The sequence below is a fragment of the Geospiza fortis genome, unplaced genomic scaffold (assembly GCF_000277835.1).
Source record: "Geospiza fortis unplaced genomic scaffold, GeoFor_1.0 scaffold75, whole genome shotgun sequence".
NCBI classification, from domain to species: Eukaryota; Metazoa; Chordata; class Aves; order Passeriformes; family Thraupidae; genus Geospiza; species Geospiza fortis.
Window position 1 is genome coordinate 2,678,598 of NW_005054360.1, and position 21,581 is coordinate 2,700,178.

General features: G+C 39.5%; 1 protein-coding gene across 21 annotated transcripts in view; it reads left to right on the forward strand.

The window, feature by feature from the left end:
- The window catches only part of SVIL (supervillin), a 114,482-nt gene that overhangs the window by 602 nt on the left and 92,299 nt on the right, over positions 1-21,581 (forward strand). For 3 of the 21 annotated variants that reach the window (XR_004082056.1, XM_031059348.1, XM_031059355.1), the window contains exon 1: positions 12,870-12,977. Coding sequence is in view for 14 of the 21 variants with exons in the window: in XM_031059348.1 (XP_030915208.1) it covers positions 12,914-12,977 (64 nt within the window). In the remaining 7 variants the exon portion in view is untranslated. Of the gene's footprint in view, positions 1-7,790; positions 7,875-12,869; positions 12,978-15,632; positions 16,199-21,581 lie in introns of those variants that run through there. The other 18 variants (XM_031059370.1, XM_031059365.1, XM_031059366.1 and 15 more) reach the window with 10 other exon arrangements.

Sequence of the window (21,581 nt, forward strand, 5' to 3'; positions counted from 1 at the left end):
GTCAAATGCAGTAACTGGCAGGAAGTGGCTTTGGATTTATTCTGCTTGAATTTATTGTTTGTTTGCAAATACTGATGTATGAATTAATAGATGCTTTCTAGTGTATGCCAAAATCCAAACATACTGAGCTGGTCATAACTGTAGATTTTCAGGTGTAAACTGGGTGCATTCCAAGAAGAATTCATAATTAACTTGAGCTAGCGTTCCTGTAGAAATGTGATTTTTGTACAAGTAGTGATCTGTCAACTACAGCACATTTTTGTATAAGGACTATTGTCCTTTAGTAAAGATAGATCAGGAGTTAGTGCCTGAAACAAATCATTGCATGGTATTATATTGCCAGTTTTGTAAAAAAATCAGTTGGTCACAGCTGTTTGATAACTCACACAATCTGCAGCTGATACTTTATCAGTGGCCTAATCTTTATTTAGAATTTAGAATGGAACATTTCACCAATCCTGGGCACACAAACTGCTGGATGCACACAAATTGCTGGATGTACAGCATTTTGAGCTATGTACATTATGAAAGCAGTGCTGAAAGTAGGGGTATGAGGGCTTAGGTCGTGTATTCTGGCATCAATTTCTATCCTCTATTTTTCTGTTAGAATTCATTTGGGAGGAAAGAAACAAAGACATTTTCTGAGTGAAGATTTTGGAGCTCTGTGCTGGTTATAAATCTGTCTGTGTCGCTTCTGTCTTTTTAAAGTTTCTTTAGAAAGAGGACTAGCCAAAAAATATTCTGGATGTGTTTGTGTGTAACATGTGCATTTTCTTTGCACAATACACTACAGTTAATTCAATTTGAGGGGCTTTCTTCTAGCTATGACAAATCTTGTCAACCTACCACTTGACTTAATTTCTCTGTCTGGTTATGGTTTTTTTGTTTTATTTATTTGAGGGGTTTTTTTAACTTCTTGAAATCAAAGAAAGCTTGTTGCAGGTGGGCTTTTTGGTTTGGTTTTGTTTTGTTTTTTAAGAAGGATAATACTGGAGAAACCTATCTCCAGCAATCTAATATATTATCTGGTGTTCTTCTAGGAACAAATATATCATATGGATTTTTATGTAGGAGGCTTTTTAGACTTCTAAAGGTTGGGTGTTAGCCACAAGGTTCATGTGACATGACAAATGTGGAACATCTGTGTACTGCTGCACGTCGCTGTTCTGAAAGTCATTCCCCTCACCACATGCATTGAATTAAACACAAGAATTTAGAGAAAAAAAATAGTTGGAAGGACACATTCTGTCAAATACAATGGGAAGGATCAGTTGTGAAGCTGTTGGAGCTCGCTCACAGTGTTCTCCAGTCACTAATTCAGGAGTCAGTGTGCTCTGTGCCTCAGCTCTCCCTTCCTTGGAGCTGGGAGAGTGGAATTGTGCTTTCCTAGCTGGTGGTAAACTGTTTCCTGGATAGAAATTAGAGTTGGGCATAAGGCTAAACTCTAAAGGGATTTCTAATAAACAAAAGGGATTTCTCAATGTAGTTTCTTGTTTGAGTGATGTTTGGGCTGCATGTGAGATAAGTAGGTGGCTGAGCTGGCTTCCTTGTATTGCAAACAAAGTGTGGCCAAGTGGCTCAAAGCAGGAGCTCTCATATTAAAACACGAATCTTATCCATAACTCTGCCTGAAGTGATCTAACTTGGTGACCAGTATCCCTGTGAATCCTGAGTGCTTCTGTTTGTCTCCATGCTATAGCTGCAGTGAGAGTTCTTGCTTATAAAATAATTGTGATAAAGAAAACAAAATGAATTCTTGTGGGTAAGGTTTGACCTGGAGCATTGTGGGCCAGAAGCTAGAAGTCCTTGTTCCCCTAGAGTGATTACCAAGGTGCATGAAGGGTGCTGTGCTTCATTAAAGCCTGTGCACTTTGGGGGTATCACCTTGCTCTGACAGAGGGGCTGCCACTTTTAGAGTGCAACTTACAGTATTTCCAAAAATCCCAGTCAGGACCCAGGTGACAGCTGAAGTTGAGGTGGAACTCAAGTGTTGGTCTGGTAAAAAGCTCACTGCTGTGCAGAAAAGTAGCGGCAGATATTAATAGTTGTCTTCCTAGTGACTTGCTGGTATCTCAGAAGTGGTCTGAAACTGTGTAGGTTTGAACACATCATTAAGTAGTGGGGTTTTTAAGTCATTTAAAGCTATCTTTTAGTCATTTAAAGCTATCTTTTTACTGTTATTACATATAAGGGTTTATTGAGTTCTGATACTCACAGCTAGAAACCAATATTAACAATGTGATCCTCACTTCCTAGTTTGTCTTCACAGACTCAAGTCTGGAACTGCAAATGTAAAGGGCCTCCTCTGGCTGATCTGAATTTAGTTTCAAACATTTGTCTCTGAGATTACTTCTGAATATTTCATTTATACATTATGATGGCTGCTATCATGCTGTGCTTAACTCTTTCTGAATTTAATATTTCTGAGGCTTTTAACATCTTGTTCAAGAGATGGTTTATAAGAGCTCCTTCTCTGGAGTGCAGGTGAAAGCTCTTGCTCCAGCAGAGCCACATATGCCAGGCTTGGGAAAGCTTGCTCATGTTGAAAATATCACTTCACTATCACAAACAGCCTCTGGATGATTCCTTGTTTTTTGAGGAGGTTTGCGAAATGATCTGAAGTAAAGGAAGCGTCTCTGGGATTTGTTGTCCAGAGGCAGGTGCATAGGGAGTGGGCAGAAGTGGCATACATGCCTGAATAGTTTGGGTATCCATTTCAATTGGTCTGTTCTCTTAGAATTGGCTACGGTCTATGTAAGTAATTCTTGTCATAAAACTAGTTAGCTCATAAAAATTGCAGATTCTTTAATCTTAAAAGTTGTGGGGAAAACATTTTTGTTTGAAACAGTTTTTGAAACTAACTTAATTTTTTTGTTTGTGCTTTTTGTTTGGTGTTGGTAGGTTGTGTTTTTACCTTCTTAAAAAGCTGCTAACCCAAACCAAGCATCTCCTCTCTCACTCCAGTCTGCCTGGGCTCAGGGCCATGTCCACATACCTCTGTGAGCCCTGTGTCTTCAGGGAGTGAGGACTCATGCAGATTTCTATATTGCATTTCCAGCAACCTCTGTGTCTTCAGTGCTGGCTGCAGGAAGCACATCTGAGTCAGCCACCCTGTCCAGAGGCACTTGGAGAGTTGTGCAGAATCTGGGGTGGTCTAATTGTGATCTGGCTGATACAGGACTTGCCCAAGCTGAGTGTTTCACCTTTAAATGTTTTTTAATTTAGCTTTGTAAAACTGTAGTTAGGAAACAATTCTGCACATTCAGAATGCGTAGGTGTTAAATTCAGCTGGGTTCAAAGAAGTTAAATGCAGCTTTGATGTAAATTACTTTATGTAAACACAGCAGGAACTTCACATCCGTTGAACAATTTAAGTTCTGTAGCTTCTTTAACCCATGCTCCAGTTTTCTTAAACAATTGAGAGTATTCCAGGGAGGCCCTTCTGACTTCAGTCTGTTTTATTGCATGAAAATATTCTTCTGAGTGCTGGGGAAAGAAAGATAATTTTTCTAAGTCTTCAAAGAGACTTGTGATGTTTTGAGTCTTTATTACACTAGAGGTCAGTGTATGATGGGAGCTTCTGTGCTGTGGTATAGAGTTTCTTGCAGAATCCTATTTCATCAACTTTGAAACCAGATTCTAAGAGAAACTGTAGCCTGTTACTATGGAAAAAACTTCACATTGAAGTGTCTTGTGACTTTCTTGGCTAAAGGACTTTTTTGAGCTTCCTACTTTTAACTTTCCTTGCCTAGCAAATACAAGGCAAATATCAGTAAGAGTACTTTGATGTGGTATCAGCAGCAATGTGCACAGTCAGTTGCTCCAGTGTGCACCTCAAACATTCATCTTTCACTGCAATGCCATGGCTTTTTGGTTCATAATTCTGTATGCCAAGGTATTTACAGGAGTCATCCTTAGCTTGTGCACTGGGAGAATTGCAAATGCATCTAATATTGTCAAAGTAGGTGTCAGCTTCCTGAACACTGAGCTGGTCACTTCCAGGTGGGTGGCTTCACTTTTGGGGCTTGAGGGAAGCACAGTCAAGTGTGATTCTGTCATGGTGCTTGCAGAGATTCTTTCCTCAGCACCTCTTCTTCAGTTCTTTCCTTAAACGCCTGGAATGTGCAAAAGCAATTTGTTCCTGCAGACAGCATTGGGCAGGGGCACCAGAGCAGAACTCCAGCAGTGTTATGTGATGTGAAATGGGAGGGAAATGCACTGAAGGAGAGCCCTGCTGCCTGGAACAGGCTGCATCACAAATGACAGTTGAAGTAAGATGGTGGAAATACCCCGCTAGGGTGGATTTGAATTTGGATATTTTCTGTGAGAAATTACTACAAACAGAAGTACCTGTATCCTGTTGCTCTTGTGCAGAGTTCTTCTGAAATGCCTCAGAAAAATAAAAGAACATGGGATGTTAAGAGTTTACAGGCTTGCACTAATGAAGGGTGTAAGTGCAGGCACAGAGTGGAATTTTGTTGGCTTTAAGTGATATTCTGAGTGTTCAAGAGACTTGGACTGATGAACATCTTTGTGGCCTTTCTTTTTGGTGAGGTGGGACTGGAAGGAGACACAGTAAAAGTCTGAAAATCTCCTTTGCACCTGGCTGCTGCCCAGTATGTTGTGTTACCTGCCTCTGGAGCATGAAGAAGGATAACATCTGAAGGAGCTGCTGGACTCTGGTTTAATTGAACTCTCTGTGAGGATTCCTGGCTTCAAAGGAAAGATATTGCACTCTTCTAGCTCTGTCCCAAGTTTTTCCAGGCTGCATTTCTTCTTCCTGTCAGAAATGAAAATGTACCAAGGTTTTGCAGAATGGTGCTTTATCAAAACATCTCTGTGGTGTTAGGTTTCATTTGGCTGGGCAAGAGCCTGAAAAGGTGGTGGCTTTGCAAAACTGATGTGATATAAGTCATAAAGCAACAAATAAAGCATCTTAAAAATTGCTTTCCTTTTCCTATCCTTTTCTGATTGGAGGCATGCAGCCTTAATTTGTTTCAGTGGAACTGGAACTCACCAGAGTCTGTTCTGCATGTAGGAGCTCAGGAACTAGGAGGCTTATTTTGAAGAAAAGAAGGTGGTGTAGGTGTCCTGTAGCCAACCCAGTGAAGAACCTGATGGATCACTGAGATTCTTGCAGAGCAGCTATTTGTCTGTTGCACATGGTGACATTCTTTCTTGGCTCAGCTGTCAAGTGTTAAATCAGTCCAAGTGTTGATGCTCTCTGCACCTAGAAGAATATTTGTCTAGAAGAAATGTGAGTTTGATTATTCTCTTGGATCAAAAATGATGGATCTCTGTGGCTAAACAGAGATGATCACCCACTAGCCCATCTTTCTAGTTGATAATAGGAAGTATCCTGATGATATTTTCATGTCTCTTTCCTTCACGATGTACTGACTAACTCGGGAATCTGTCTGTAGTGTAATAAAGAGCCCATGAAAATGGCAAGAATTAGTATTTGGAGTGTCTTTTCCTGCTTTTGTTCTAAACTCTCAAACTGCAGGGGTTATCAGATGTGCAGTTCAAGTGGCTTGCCAGGAATCTCTCAGATGAACTGCAGAGAGAGCACAAAAAGTTGCAGCCAAGGTCAGTCTTGAAAAGATTAGAATTCAATTGCCAGCCCTCACATTTTGATTTCGATCTCAAATGTTTCCTGATAGGTGCTCTGTATGTGTTAGGTCTTCTGTTTGTATTGTGTTCCTGCCAAAACTTCTCATGAGACTCCTGACACTATCAAAGATCTGTAGCACATAGTGACACAGGCAAATATATGTATGTTTAAAAAACCCCAAACCACTCTGTCAAGATATTTCAACTCCCACCAGTTATTCAAGGTTCCTTTAAAAGGGTAGACTTCAAAGCTGCAGGCCTTCAAAACTGCAGTACCCTGGTCTTCTCTCTTGTTCCAATATACAAATGTAGCATTTGCCAAAAAAATGAGGAATTTGCCAAAAAAAAGAGAAGGAATTAATAAAATGTAGTGGTGGGACAGTGGCAGTGTGCACCAGGTTTAATGTGTTCTGTGTATTATAAATGTCCCCTCTTCCCACCTCACAATTACTTCCAGGAAGTCTCTGAAGTAGTTGACCAAAATGATAGCTGGATTTCAAATCCTTTATTTTCTGTTTCTTTTTTTTTTCTTTTCTTTTTTATTTTTTCTTTTTTTTTTTTTTTTAATACTGATACTTAAAGAGGAAGCAGCAGAAGGAACAGCAGAAGTAATCAGGCAACCCTATGGTTAAGTAGCAAGAAGGAATTTGGAACCAAGAATTATGTGATGGTGGAAAAACTTTAGTTTATCTTTCTTCCAGCTATCCATTGTTAACCATCATTTTCTTCACCTTTCCTACCACACTGAAGTGCCCACTCATTTACCCTTCTGAAATGCAGGAGTAGCTTATTTGAGGGGATTGGAGGCTGGAAATGCAAAAACAATAGCATGTGGTTTACCATATTCTTGAAATTTTAAGTGAGTTTCCTCCTGAAATACAGAGATAAATGTGGCTAGATCTTAAAAACTACCTTGTTCACTTGTTGTGAGCAGTTATATAGCATTAGGGATGGGTTAGCTGCCTGATTTGCTGCCCTACCTGTCCCTATGCATTCAAAGGTAGTCTATGTTTGGGGGTCTGCTTGTCTTCCAAAATCAGTTTTTTTCCCAACTCAGGCAAAATTTCTGTCTTATCTGTCTTTTCAATGAATTATTTTTGTTCTGACCTCTTCTCTAGATGCTGTTATTAGAGTCTGACATGTTCAGCAGCTGCAGGAAGCAGAGCAGTGACCTTGCTGCACTTGAAAGTTGTTGCTCTAGTCACATAGGATAGCATGACTTCATTTTGTACCTCCTAATAGATTATGAAAAAAAAAAAAGTTGAATAAAGCAGTTGAAAGTTGAAAGTGAAAACAGTATATTTGGCACCTAAACATATGCAGGTGAGCTGAGCCTGAGCTGAGCAAGAGTAAAAATGTTATTTTACTTAGCTGCTGAAAGAGGAGGAAGACAATTTGTGCAATAGCACAGACTGCTTCAGGTCTGCATCGGAGAACTCTTCACTCTCTGTGGAAAGAAGCAACTGCATATGGTACAGAATAGAGTAAGAAGCCCAGAGCAGCTGGTTACTTTAGGTTTTTATATGTTTGGGGGATTGGCATCTTTAAGGATGGTGTGGTTCTGGGAAAATTCAGCTAGTTTGAAATAATCTAGCTTGAACACTTAACATGAGTATCCACATGGGCTGAATCATCCTGCAAACAATGGTACAGGCACAGCCAGAGGTGTTTTGTATTTGCCAAAGAATAAAATAAAACCAGTTGTAGTTCAAGGTGTGGGGATCAGAAATCAGGCCTTGTGGCAGTGTTGTTTGCAGAACTGCTTGATAGGTCAAGTGCTCTACACTAGGGGAAGTCTGGGTCTGTCTCCTGGTTGCTGTGGTTCTAGAAAGAGAATTGGCTCTTTCAGTTGCATCCAATGATGTTTAAAATATAGGATTTTGAGGGTAATAGTATTTTGGCAGATGTTTCTAGTTTTTTTATTATCTCTGGTGCTGCTTGACCTTATAGAAAGACTGAATATGTAACAATAAAGGCTTCCTGTGGGGTGGCTAAGGGGAAGTTCAGTTCTTGTCTATATGAATGGGCAAGGTAGGAGAATGCTCCAAGCTACCTCAGCCCTTGCAGTCAATCAGTTCATCCCCTTTGTGCATCTGCCTGCTGGTTCTGAAATGTTTGCCATAGCCTGGGGTGCATTGTGGCTCTAACCCATGCTTTGTTTTGTTTGTTTCTTGTAGGAGGGCTGACTTTGGACTGTGAGCACCTGGACAAGGTGATGCACTTGTACCTACAGGGTTAGGCCTGGATGGCTGGGATTTAAGGTAAACCTTTTGCTGAAAAATACATAAAATACATACAGATCTGAACCAAGAACTATGGGTTGTTGTTTGGTTGGTTTTTGGGTTTTTTTCCTTTTTTTTTTTTGGAGGTGTTAGTATCAAACATTTAAAGAAGGATCTGTGTGTGCCTTCTAGTGCATATGTACCATAACAAAATGCAGTGACATTATAGTTAAGATTCCAGAGTAGCCCATAGGACCTTCAGAAAAGCTGATTGGTATTTTATAACCTAGGGGATGCTAATGCTGCCATGGGAAGAAATGTTATTGAATGGGGAAGTAGCAATATGTGTTCCTGAAACTCCTTCTGAAAATTCACTGGGAGGCAGCAGGCAGCTAATGTGAACCTCCTGTTCCAGCCTTTCTATTATTCCTTCTTCCAAATATTGTATAACAGAGTAGCTTCAGCCATTCTAGATCATGTACAATCCCTTCAAATGTAATATTATGATTAATTACAGATCTGCACTTTCGTGTTGCCCACTCTTCATGTTGCAGACTTTTGATTACATATTTGCAGTTTAGATTTGATTCAGGACTTTTTCCAGCTCTTAGCTATGGAAAAGCATTTCCCTATTTGAACACAAACCAAGAACAAAAGGGACTTTTTGTGTGTGGAAGTGCATAGCAAGTTCTGTTGGTCCCACTAAGGCAGAGCTTGCAAAATTTCTTTAAAGTTCAGGATTAATCTTGCTTTTGGGGAATTGTGTAATTTTGGTTACTGGAGAGATGTGATTTCTTGGATGTGATCAGGAAGGTCTCAGTGGTTTTGAGTCAGCAAAATTAGGATGTAGATGATCTATCTTATAACATTCCTTAAAGAGAATTGGTGCCTAATTCAGGTCATACTGCCAGACAAGAGCTGTCATGCTGTTATATTCTTTTGCCACATGTAGCCTAAGTTTTCTCTCAGGGGTATGGAAGGCACCATTTCAGCTGTTGCTCCAGAATTATGTAAAAGCTGTTTTCCTTGCAACTTGTCATAGCTTCTGAAGTCTGGGAAAACACTGTGTAAAGAGTGGAAACTTGAATGAAATCATCCTCTGCTGGATTTAACATTTTATTTAAAAAGAAGGAAAGTGAGACACTGGGAACAGTGTTTACTCTTGCATGTGCTAGAAAGCCTGAAAAGTTGTAAAGACCTTGCAGTAGAAAAGCAAAACCTAACCTTGATTGCTGAAGATTTGAGCTTGGAGCATGATCATGGAAAACATGAACTGAATCTTGACAATTCAGGATTAAGGCATATTAATAAAGTTTCCTCCAAAAATGTTAGAGCAAGCAAATCACAGTTACTAGCTGCATAATTTCTATGCAGAGAATAATTTAATGAAGGTGAGCAGAAGTAGGGTGCTCTTGCAAGACTAATGCAGGTACTTAAAATTATGTGAACAATCATGGGAATTTAATTTTTTAAGGGTAATATGGACTTCTTTCAACAAAGACTCAAGTCAAGCTTTCAGAGAATTTCTTGCTGAACTTGTTTCTTAGTATATAGTATCATAAAATGGTTGTAGGCTTCAGAAGATCATGCTGTTAGACCATGTGAATGAGTATTCTGCTGTATTTTTAAAAAATCAGCAACAAAAAAGAGGTTTATTTTAGTAGCGAATTTACAAAACTAGTGTTTGTTAACAGTATGCAATTGACACACTTGGTGTGACATAGCTGGACCATGTCAGATAACTAAGCCATGGGCTACTTGGATATAGTCTTCAGATGGATGTGTTCATGTTTTTCCACAGCATCTTGGAATTCTGTGCAGTATTTACTGTACCTGTTACTGCCTTGTAACATATATTCATTAAGCAATTACATGGACTTCAGATTATCTGACTGAAAAATGATGGGGAAAAAATGGTGATTTCTGGAGGTCATGACCAGCTTTCTACTTCATTGCTGGAGTTGCATCAAGGACTGGCCAGTTGACTTTAGAAGCTGGGAAGTGTGCACAGTCAGATGAGTCACTTATACCCTCTTTTCATAACATTACAACAGAAACAATTTATGGACAGGTATTTGTTTTTTTAATTTATAGTGTGCTATCTTTGCTAGCAGCATGCCATTTATCATGTGCTGTCTGTATTTCATAGCTTCCACAATGTCAACAAAGCCAAGGCTTCATGTGCAAGTTCATGTTCTGTCTTGCTGGACACTTTAACAGCCTTGCTTATGTGTGAAGAAACATACAGTGTTCCTTCTAATACTGGTGTATTTTTAATTACATAAATTACAGCCAACCCTTGCTGGCTAATATAGCTTGAAAAACAATGAGTGGGTTTATTTCTGCCTTCTAGAATAGAATTGGAACATTGGAGATGCCCAGCTTTTGTAAATCCTGTGTCGTGCAGCAGTCCCCTTCAGGTTAATGTTCTTGCTGGCCTGACTGAAAACTTCATCCTCTCCCTTATGAAAATAAAAGCAAATAGATGTGTTTCCCTTTTTTCTAGGAAATCAGTAAGATTGTTCCTCTCTACTATGGTTTCAGTTTTCATGGTTTTCATTTTCCAAATGCTTTGTAAGCTGAATTATTAATGCTTGCACCACTTTTAAAAATAGTGCATGCAGTACCTCACAATCCATTGCTGACCCAGCAGTTGGAGTTTTTTTTTTGGTTTTTTTTTTGTTTTTTGTTTGTTTTTTTTTTTTTTTTTTTTTTTTTTTTTTTTTTTTTTTTTTGTTTTTGTTTTTTTTTTTTTGTTTTTTTGGAAACAGTTTGCTTGAACTTCTGCATTTTACTGTTCCAGGACAATGGTGCTGGACTTCTTGCTAAAGCCAAGCTTACAGGAAATGTCATGCTGTCAAAAGTGGTTTGTTCTTACACAGCTATGATAATGCTTTTCTTAAAATGTATTTGTTTGGCATAAGACCTGTAGTGCCTGGTATTCTCTGGCAGTGTTACTCACTCTCAGTTTACCTGAGGATGGATTTTCCTGGTGTCTTGTGCAGAGAGTTGAGGTCTATAATTGTCCTTAAAGCTCTTTCCTCTACCAGCTCTTCCCCTTCTACCTTGTTGGTAAGGATAACTCTTTTCTCCATAAGTTCCTCCCAGTCCTTGGGATTGCATTTCTTGAAGGCATCCTCAAAACTGATTTTTGTTGTCACGAATTTTATTTAGACCACTGGAAATTTTTAATGAAGATGTCAGGTGAAAAAGAGTGGAATAGGAAGAGTGCAAAAGCATCTTCCTTACTGCTGCATTTTTCTTCAGACATAATTATTGGTAAGAAAGAAGCTATGCCTGGTATCAGTCCCAAAAGTTAACATGTATCTCTGCACATGACCTCTGCATGGCTGTTGCTAAATGTCCTTAGCTATTTTTTATGGACAAAACAGTGTCCTGACTATTTGAGAGTTGTAAACTTTGGATGAAGCCAATCAGTTCAGTTCTGCCACTGCACTTCTTTCTGTGGTATGGCTTTTGAGGAGCAACCTGTCCACCTGGGTCATTTGTCCCTAATTTCCATTCACTGAAAGATTTCTTATTTGTTTCTGGGATTTGGATTACTCATACATCTTCCCAAAGCTTTTATTGCAGAAATTTTCAGCCTTAGGCATGTGTTTCCCCCCCAAAGTGTTATGACTCAGGTGTGTTGCTGTAAAGCCACACTGCAAGGCAAGAGAGAGTCAAGAAATCTGAGAAGGGATGATACAATTGTGCTGCTTTTGCTGATTTCTTTGAATTGTGGATTCTGACTTCATCAGTAGCGTCTACAAACCTCGGTGTTTGTGACTTGCAACTGATACCTTTTCTAAAAACAGAAGGAGGCAGGAGAGAGAGTACTCTGTTTATTTCAACAACCACAAGCAACACTTCCAAAATACACTTGTGGTTGTATCTCAGAGTTATGAATCTTAGGTTATCTGGTGGTGAGTAATGTGGTGAGACAGGAGCCCAATATGTCCATGCTTTATTTAGAAAAGGTGGCTCTTATCAGAGGCAAGGAGCACCGGTGTTCCCCTCTCTGTGCTTGCTGAACCCCTGAGGACAAATATCAAATCTGCTGACAGTTTATGGTGCCAAGACACAGCACCTCCCTCTCGGGGTCTGACTGCAAGTTCTTAAGGATTTTGCAATATAAAAAGAAACAAATTCCTTTCCCCCTCCAGCTGCTCACCCAAATGCACTTTTTAAGCTGTCCTGTGGTTTGATCAAAGTTAACAACAGAGTTAACAATAACAGAGTTAACAATATCATGGGTTGTGATATCTCTTGATCAGATAGATTTTTCTTATTTAAACACTATTATCTCACTAGGGAGGATGCTCACAAACAGATTGTAACAGCTTTCCAAATTCTTCAGGCAGAGACTAGATTGTGCCAATTATTGCACCCAGAGAATCCTGGAGATTAAGACAATATCACTTAATTTTCCTCACTGCAGAGTTAAATCTGTAGAGTCTGGAAGTCTGGGTGTGTGTCTTCAGTAAGACAACAATCTTTTACTGTTCTACCTCCTTAAAAATAAAATGGAAGAGCAAATCCTCCCTGGCAAACCAGGAGAAACTCAATTTTGGGATTATATACAGTTTGCATTGAAGATAAGCTGGGTTAGAGGGCACAGGCTTTGACACAAAATGTGTGGCTTTATTCCATGGACAGACAATGCAGCAGAACTGTGGGACTGTCCTCCCTGACGTGCCACCTTCTCAATTCAGAGTGCAGGGAATTGTTCCTCCCCATGGCAATAACATCACTGTAATTTGTGTCTGATAGTGAAAGAATGAAGGATTTATTCTCCCAGAAAGAAAGTGTTTGTGTTGGGTTTGGTTTTGTTTTTTTTTTAACGTTGTTGGTGTTTGGTGGTTTTTTTTAAGATAAATAAAAAATCCTCTGTGAGTCATTTTAGGCTCTCACAGAAACTTGAATGTGCTAAATGGGTAGGTTCCCCTCGCTGAGCCAATGGGTGGCCAGGCACAGGCAACACTTTTATCCCACGAAAGGGAGGAGGGGTGAATGAGCCAGAAGATATAAGCTGAAACAAAGCCATGCTGTCCTTCTGAGTTATTCTCATACACTGGATGGGTAAGGCTTCCTGCTTCCTGGGACACACAAGTGGGGTCATGATTCTAACAATGGATGCTGGTAAGTCGCTTTTTATTAAATTTGTCTGGTTTTTTTCCCTGGGAAGTCTCTCCTTCGCCTCCCCTGCTCCCCTCCACCAGCTGAAAAGAAGCAATCTGTAAACTGGGAAGCTGAATTGTTAAATCAGGGAATGCTGAACCCAGACTTTGCACGCTGTGTGCACTTCACTGTGTGTTACCCTGGTGTTATTTCTTGGCTGTTACTCACTGAAGCACATAGCCTCTCCTGCAAAGCCTGACCTCAGAATCAAAAGTGTGTCTGTTAATTTGTACTTCTGTCTTCATTGGGACAGAACCTGTGGCCTGAGAAGTGCTTGATGTCTCCCTCTCTTTGATGATAGAGCTGATAGTGTCTGGAAGATGCATTCTAGATGTTAGGCTTTTGTAAAGGAATATTGGTTAACTAATGTATTGTCTGTGGCTTCCTCTGCTCTGTGTTTACAGAAATTTTGTATTGGGGAGGAAGAGACAGAAACTGATGTATTTCTGTGGTAGGCAGCTCTGTTTTATGTGCTTGTAGTCAAGGAAGCCTATGTTCTATGAAAAAGCACATGCAGGATTTTTATTTTTTATTTTTTTTAATTAGGTACAAACATGAAATCTTCAACATAGTTTCTTGTGTGATATGGAGAATGAATGTAGAGTGGTTTCTATAAAAGAAACAAGCAATCCCTGTCTTGCTTCTAGAGAGGGGGGTGTGTTTCCATGTCATAACTCGCATCCTTCAAATTCCACAGTAATAAAAGACCTTGGATTTTAATGGTTATGGATAGGGCACAAAGCAGCAGTGATTGTGCTGTGGCAGCATGCTCTCGGCTGCTCTTTCTCCATACCAGCTGCAAGCATGCCTGCTGCATTTTTAAGAGCTCTGTTGAACTTTTGTCAGCAGTTGGTTCAGCTACTTTTTTTTCACCACAATGCAGAAGTATAATGTGACTACTGTAATGTTCTATGAGCTCTATTCAAAATTATAAACTTAGGCAGATCTTGCTGGTCTGTTTTATCTACATGTAACATGCTGAGTTTACTCCATGCTAATGAAATGCTCCTGTATCTGAATTGATTCAGTTGGGCATTTTCTAGGTCCTAAAGAGAAAAATGTCTGTGCCTTTGTATAGCTCTTTGACTTTACTGAGACTTCCAGAAGGTGACCCAGCTGGGTTATTCATGCACAATTTAAAGGAGAGAGCAAACCAGTTCATTTCACCCACCCACACTTAATTGAAGTTATTTTGTTATTTTCATTGTAGGCAGCTAGTGACTCTTTTTGTGTTCAAGGTACGTTATATGCTTTGCAAATCAGTTAAAACCCAGGCCCTTTAACAGAGATGATAAAATTTAACACAAGCGTGAAGATGAATAAGATGGTGCATGGCTGACAATTTTCCATTAAGTAGAAGCTGATGATTTTTATATTTTAGCCCCTGCATTACAGTAGCTTCTAGAGGCCCTTAAAGCAGTTAGCAAAGCAGGAATTGGCAATGCTCTTCTACCCTTGCTTGAATAAGAAGGGTGGATGCCTAGATGTAGATGTCCTGCCCAGTATTTTGGGAGGATGCCCTGGCAATGTTCAGAATTTACGTGCTTGTGGGAGGTAGAGATACAGACTTTGCCCACAAGACACTTCTTCCCCTTTGAAGTACCAGAGTTCCTGTACTGCAGTGGAGTAATTGATGTTTTGGGATGTGATGTTTTGGAAAGACTGGTGGGATGTTAATAATAGATGTTTGAAAAAATACCTTTTATTTGCATATACCTACATGCTTGCATTGTGCACTGTGTTTCTTTGCACCGTGAGGTGAACCATGAGGATTATACTGCTCACCTATGTTTTGTTGGATCCAAACCTGCTTTTTTTTTTCTCAGAACAATGTCACTGCACTGGTTTCTCTGTAATTACTATGCTCCTGTAGTTCTGGTGGTAATTTTCAGTTATACCAACTTATATGGTTAGTAAACATATATTTTGGAAGCTTTTAATGCTGCGAGAATTCTTAAATTATAGTTCTCAACTTCTTTGTGGGAAAATGGTGCTAACTACCTGAAAGGAAACATTGTAATTCAAGGATTTATAACAGGGTATCCTAGTACTTCTCAAGTATATTTAGGTTACAGAAAAAATACACAAGCAATTTAGTGCCTTATGCCTTAATCTGGGACGTGGATAGTGCTCCATGAAGTTTATCTGCTTAGTTTCATCCACCTTTTAAAGCTGTGCTTGCTGCTCTTGGAACTGTTTGCTTATTTCAAATTATGTGTTTGCTTTATAAGCCAGGGCTGATAACTTCTTTTTTATGAGCATCAAATACTTAAGCTGTTTTTTTAAGAGAGCAGAACTTGTCTTCCTTAAGGTAGTTGTAAGAATACTTGTGCATCTGTTTCAGAATTTGTTTAATGGGTTTGATTCTTCTGTGTTTGCCTTAGCAGCTTCTAATTTCTGCCAGGAGGAGGACTGAAAATGTTTTGGACGGGGGGAATAAAAGGGAGAGCTGCAAGACAGGGTTGACAGTATAATTGGATTTGAAGCAGCTACAGGCTGGGACTGTTGCAACAGCTGATTTGATCCTTCTGAGTTTCAAGAGCTATTTATGGTAGATTAGCTGTATCAAAGCTCTACTGTTCCAACCATAAAAGGCTGGTCCTATGTGAAGTTGCCACACTGCATTTGGCTTAGTCCTCAGAGGTTGGAGAGCCTATAGCTTTTTATGTGGATAAACCCAGTGATGGATGGAAATACTAAAGGCAGATCAAGGAATAACACTGTTGAGGACTTCAGATGGCAGCGAACTCTTAAAAGGAGACTTTCACTAATAAATTTTTTGCTCTGATGTTTGGAATCAGCACTTGGATATAGCTCCTGCATATTTACTGCATTTGGTGAACGCATGCTTTTAGGAAAGCGCTGTTCTAAATTTATCTGACTTATCTGAATCATCTTGACTGCACATGTACTTGCCAGCCATGCATGTTGATATTTGGTAACTTTTGTGAAGTCACTTTTCTGTTTTCTAAGTGGGTGAGTGTTAGGTTCTTGGGAAAAGAATCTTAGCTGACGCGAGAAACTTCTTTATAACAAGAATAATGAAGTTCTTGGCCAAAGAGACCTACAGGCGTTATCAGTAACTATTTTGAGAAGACTTTGACCCCTTTTGCTGCATCTGTATCTTCTTTCTGTCCTCTTTGTGTAAAGACAGACAAGTGGATTTTTTACAGGATTCTGAAGTAAGTAGCACCTCACTCGGGCAGCTTGCACACCGTTGCTCCAGCCAGTTGTTTGTGAATATTCACAGCATTGTCAGGTTCAAATGCAAGTGGGTTTATGCCTGTGCATGCCAGTCCTTCACCCTTCCTTAAGGCATTTTGTCTTTTTATTCTCGTGGTTTTGCTTAGAAGATGAGTTCATTCTGCTATGAATGGAAAGTCCTGTTGCTGGTTGGTTTGTGTGATGTGTTTCGCTTTTCTTTTTAGGTTTTATTGTGTTAACCTTAGCCATAGTACTGCAAATGGCTATAAGAACACTTCTATAATAACAAAACTTTCAGTGGTATTTTTCCCTTGTGTTTAAGAAGTTCTATAAATACATGGGAGTACTGTTGCATTGGATAACTGTGCTCTATTTTGAGACTTGGAGCATTCTGAGGAAGACTTGCTCCAACTTTCCATTCTCTTAATTTTAAACATTACCAGGACACTGCAGGTAGAAGAGGTAGAAGTTACTGGCACTGTTTTACCTTCTTCTCCTGCAGGAATATCTTTGCTCACAGTTCCTTCAGCCATTTGTTTCAGAAAATATGCAGCATTGTCAGGTTGAAATGTGAGTGGGTTTATTCCAGCCTGCTTTAAGTGGGGGAGCATAAAGGACAGGGGAATTGGGAGGTGAGTTTCCTTGCTTCAGGGATATTCCAGGTGTTGTATTTTAATCACCAAAACCACAAGAATAATGTCCTTGACAAAAAAAAAATAAAATTCTGCTTCTCAATTTCCTTTTCAGGAACTAGCAGTTTAAGGCCTCCTTCCATTTTATTAGGATTATAAATCTGTATTTCTCTCAAATGGATCTAGAATTTTTATTCTGAATTATATAAACCTTTGTTTTAGCCTGGAGAATACCAGAAGACAGAACATGTCTGGAGCATTACTATTTTAAAACCACTTTATGAGTTCAATGATAGGAATATTGTACTGGAATAAACTCCCCCATATAGTGAATCTTTCTCCCACAGACTTTGTTAGATATATATCTAAATAATCACCTGTATCTGCATATTTTATAGCAGATTGAATCCTTCTACCTGCAGAAGCAATGAGGGTTAGGAAGAAACTGCCTGATAAAAATACTCCTTCAGACATCTTCTTAATTTTTGTACTGTATAACAGATGTGTGCTTCAGTCTGGTACTGAGTTGTAAATGTTTTTTCATTGCTTCCACTAAAATGAGTATTTTTAATAAGCATCCTTTTTTATATGATCTGATTTTCTTTTCCTTTCCTAGTTATCTTTTAAAAAGCAAGTTGCTGTAAATGGCTCCACCATTTTAAAATGCCTGTTGTGTTCCTGTAACCTGCTAGAAGGTGTCCATGCCTTAAAGTCTTAAAACAGACCACAGATACTTCAGATATGGAAGTTAGACACCACAGAGTGTGCAGTAGCTCTTAACTTGAGTTTAAGACTTAAGTGCACTAAGGGTGAAATGAAGGAAAGAGTTTGATTGATGGAAAGTAACAATATCTGCTTCTCTTTGTGCGACAAAGGTTTAAACTTGTTAGAGCAGGAAAATTTTCTTCCCTATCTCAATTTAAAAGTTAATTCTGCCTCTCCCATGTTGTTTTGTCTTGATTGCATTGCTAAATGACATTTTTGGCAAAAAATTTCGAGTAGGAAGGAGGATTTCAGATTTTCTCTGAGCTTTATTCAGCAGGCCTGACATTTCTTCACTAAATTCTTTGTATTTGATACTTTTTATGGGATAAAGGTAGGGGGGACATAAAGCAGTTTTAATCTGTCTCTAACTATGCCATGTTTACTTTTTTATGCAGAGAAGAAAGATTACACTGTAACTGTACATGGAACTCCCCAGAACTGTCTAGTAGAGGAAAATGAAAAAGGTAGTGCACATTGCTCCTTCACAGTGAGTCCAGGTGGGCTCAGAGATGGTGGCGGTGGGCCATTTGTGACCACGGCATTTAGGCAGGTCACTGGAATCTTTTGCCAGTTTTCTGTTTGGAAAGTGTCTGTCTTACACATCATAACACAGTATGAGCTGAGGTTTCTCTTGTCTCTATGTTGATGAAGTGGTTTGAAAGCTGTATGTAGTTTAGTACATTTGTTTATGCAAAAGGTGACTAAGAATGTGTGGAATTTGTGGTCTGTGGTTTTGGGGTTTTTAAATGCAATATTGTAATTCTGTTTTCCTAGAACATGTTCACAAGATCAGGTGTCTGTGAAACCTCTAACATAATGAACAGAGGAGAAAATTGCACAAGCTTATTTAGTTCAAATTGCCATTGTTTGAGTTCGTGTTTGCTCCCCAATGTGTTGGCTGTTGTGGATGGAAATTTCACAGTAATTTTCAGGAGGCAAAAGCTGTGGAATAGTCTGCAGGAACAGGATGGCTGAGATTATTGACTATGCAGAGGCCTTGCAGTCTGCAGAGTGTTTTTCTTGCTGAATGCAAAAGCTTCTCTCTTCTGTTTCTGCATGGAGAAGCCTCCATTTGGCTTCTGCAGGGGAACAGTGAGCTTGCAAAGGAATTAGTGTGCACCATGGTCTCACCTTGTTAATGCCCTGCTTTTGCTATATTCCCAACTGTACACTTGAGAGTTAATGGACACATTGGAAGGTCGTGATTTTTAATGAGCAAAACATGTCCTACTTGGAGTCTGCCTTCAGCAGATAAGAATGCATTGGGTAACTGGTGGTAAAAATGCTTCTGATGTCACTGATTCACGTGGTGGTCTGTTGAAGGGAGTCTTTCAGTACAGAGGGTACAGCAATTATGCATTAACTCTTTGGTGATTTATTTGGATTTAGTTGTTGGAATGGTCTCTCTTTGCTCTAATGATGCCAGGTTTCAGAGTTAAAAAAAAAAAAAGTGAAGTCAGTTTTCAAAGACACAGATAAAAATTATTTGGCTTCCCATGTCTCTCTTCATATGCACAAAAAAATCATCACAAGGAACTTGGACATCTAGCATCATGTGTCATAATATTTAAGGCCATATGCATTTCTAAAGCAACTTGAGCCTCCATCAGACCATTATGAAGGAAGTGTGCAATTTCCTGACAGAACTGAGCTGTTTGACACCAAAAAATGCCATGCTGTTACCAGTGTCTGTTACAAAGGGGCTTCATTCAGGTGTTAGTCCAGAGATTGTGTGCCAAAGTACTGTGAGCAGTAAATGATATTTCTGTGGAGTTAATGACTGCCAAATGTGCTCCTGGTGGCTTATACCTGTAAAACTCTTGGCAGGCAGCAAAGATGTGCAGGATTTCATTCCTGTTCTGTTATATCAGCCTTAGATTTAGACAAAATTACTGTCTATTCCCTAAAATGAAACAAAGGTAGCACTGTCTCCCATCAGCTCTCTGTGGAAGGATGAAGGACTGTGGATCACTCTTTCAAAACAGTTGCACCAAATGATCTAGAGAATATGCAAGTCATATGTGCTTCACATGTGACTTTTTCAATCTTGCCCTTTCTAACAAGAAGCCCAGTTAAGCCTCAGAGACAGCTAGAATAACTCTTTAACTCTTAGAAAATAATTGCCCCCACTGTTTATATTAGCGTGAAAAATGGACAGTGTGTCAATGTCATTTTCCATTAAGTGGCAACTGGCCCTGAAACCGAGGGGAAATCCTACTGAAAGCAGCATTTCAGGCAGCTGTTGGCATTCCAGTGGTGTCTAGGGTTGGGTAAGGCTCACCCTGCAGCCACAAGTTAGGTCTGGGAGTTGAGACCTGGGTTCACTTGGCTTTGGTGTCAATAATTGTAGCACCTGCCTGCCTTCAGTTCCAATAAAAAAACCTGCCAGATGTTTTAGCACAGGCAACTGGAGCTGAACAACCCGCGCAGCTGTTGCTCCAGCAGCACTGGGGTTCACTTTTTTACCTCTTCATTGTGAAGAGAAGCAGCTATTTTTTGTGGCGAGTAAAGCTAACCTTGAATGATGTATTTCTTATTGTAGTCAAATATCCAGAGCATATAATTCATTTGAAAAGCAGGCTCAAGGCTTTAGTGTTGGCAATTCTAAGCAACATGAAGCTGAGACAAATAAAGCTTACTGCATGCCCTAGAGTTAGTTTTTCTAACCTGTTTCAAACAAAAGAGATGTGCTAGCTCCCTGAGTTGCACTCAGCAAAAGCTGTGTGAGTTGTACACAGCTGTACCCTGAAAACACAACTCAGCCCCCATCCTTTCATTCTGATTGGATTGTAAGGACTGGCTTGGCAAGTAAGGAAACATCACATTCATAGATGAAGGTTGGCTTTTAGAATGGGAAACTTCATTTCATACCTGTAAAACTAACTCAGGTCTTTAAAGTCTGCATTTCAGATTTAAAAACCAAATTCTCAGCTTGAAGTTTCCCATATTTCTTTAAATTCCATTCCTTAAACTAAACTTTAAAACATAGTACAGGATATGTTTTTGTTATAGAGCTCTGCATACTAAAATACTGTTTATCAGTACACAGATATCTAAAGGTATGCTGCAAATGTAATTGTGACAGTTCTGACATTGTCAAAATGCATTGTGAGTTTATGTGTGGAATTATTGGAAACTGTAGCTCTGCAAAAAAATCAACATTGCATTTTCAGTCAACCAACTGTTCTGAGAATGAACAAAACCATTAGAAGTTTTCTTGTGGTCAATTCTGCTTATGTAGCAATCATCTAGAACTGTGTTTCAACTGGCTACAGTGGTTTTGCACCCAAACACTTGTGGAAGAAACATCTGTTTGCAAAAATTGTTTCTATTTGATGTGTGGACAACTTTTATTTTTTCTTTCTCCTCTTGTTGACATGTCTAGAAAGGATAAGGGTCTTTTGGCTTATTTGGGGCAATAAGGACTAACTGAACTGACCACATATGCTTACAAAGGTGAATTTTATGAAATAACATGTAAATCTACCCTTGACATCTGCCAGGGATTTTGGAGGAGTGGGGATCAGGCAGGTAGACAGGTGTGTGTACACATCTGTGAAGGGCAAACAGACACAAACATGTTGCTGCCCTGAGCAGCGGAGTGGCGCAGTGGAGGGCCAGGCAGGCTCAGAGCTGGTGCCAGCAGGGTTTTGGAATGTAGGAATCTATACCAAGCCTTCATCAGGGCTCCAGATTGTTGTGCATCTGAAGAGTGACCTGTCCAGATGGAGATCTTGCAGTGGTGAGAATGGCATGTTTAAGATGTAGAAAACCTGGCTAGGTTAAGTTGCTTTAAAAAGTAGCCAAGAAGTTGTTGTCTTGAAGTACATCACAGCTCAAAAGCACAGGTTTGATGATTGCATGCTCATTTACAGCATAGTGTGCCAGATACGAGATAAGTGTTCAGATCAGAGAACTCTGAAAGGAACTGAAAGAACTGTGAAGTTAAAAAAAAAAGCTCCTG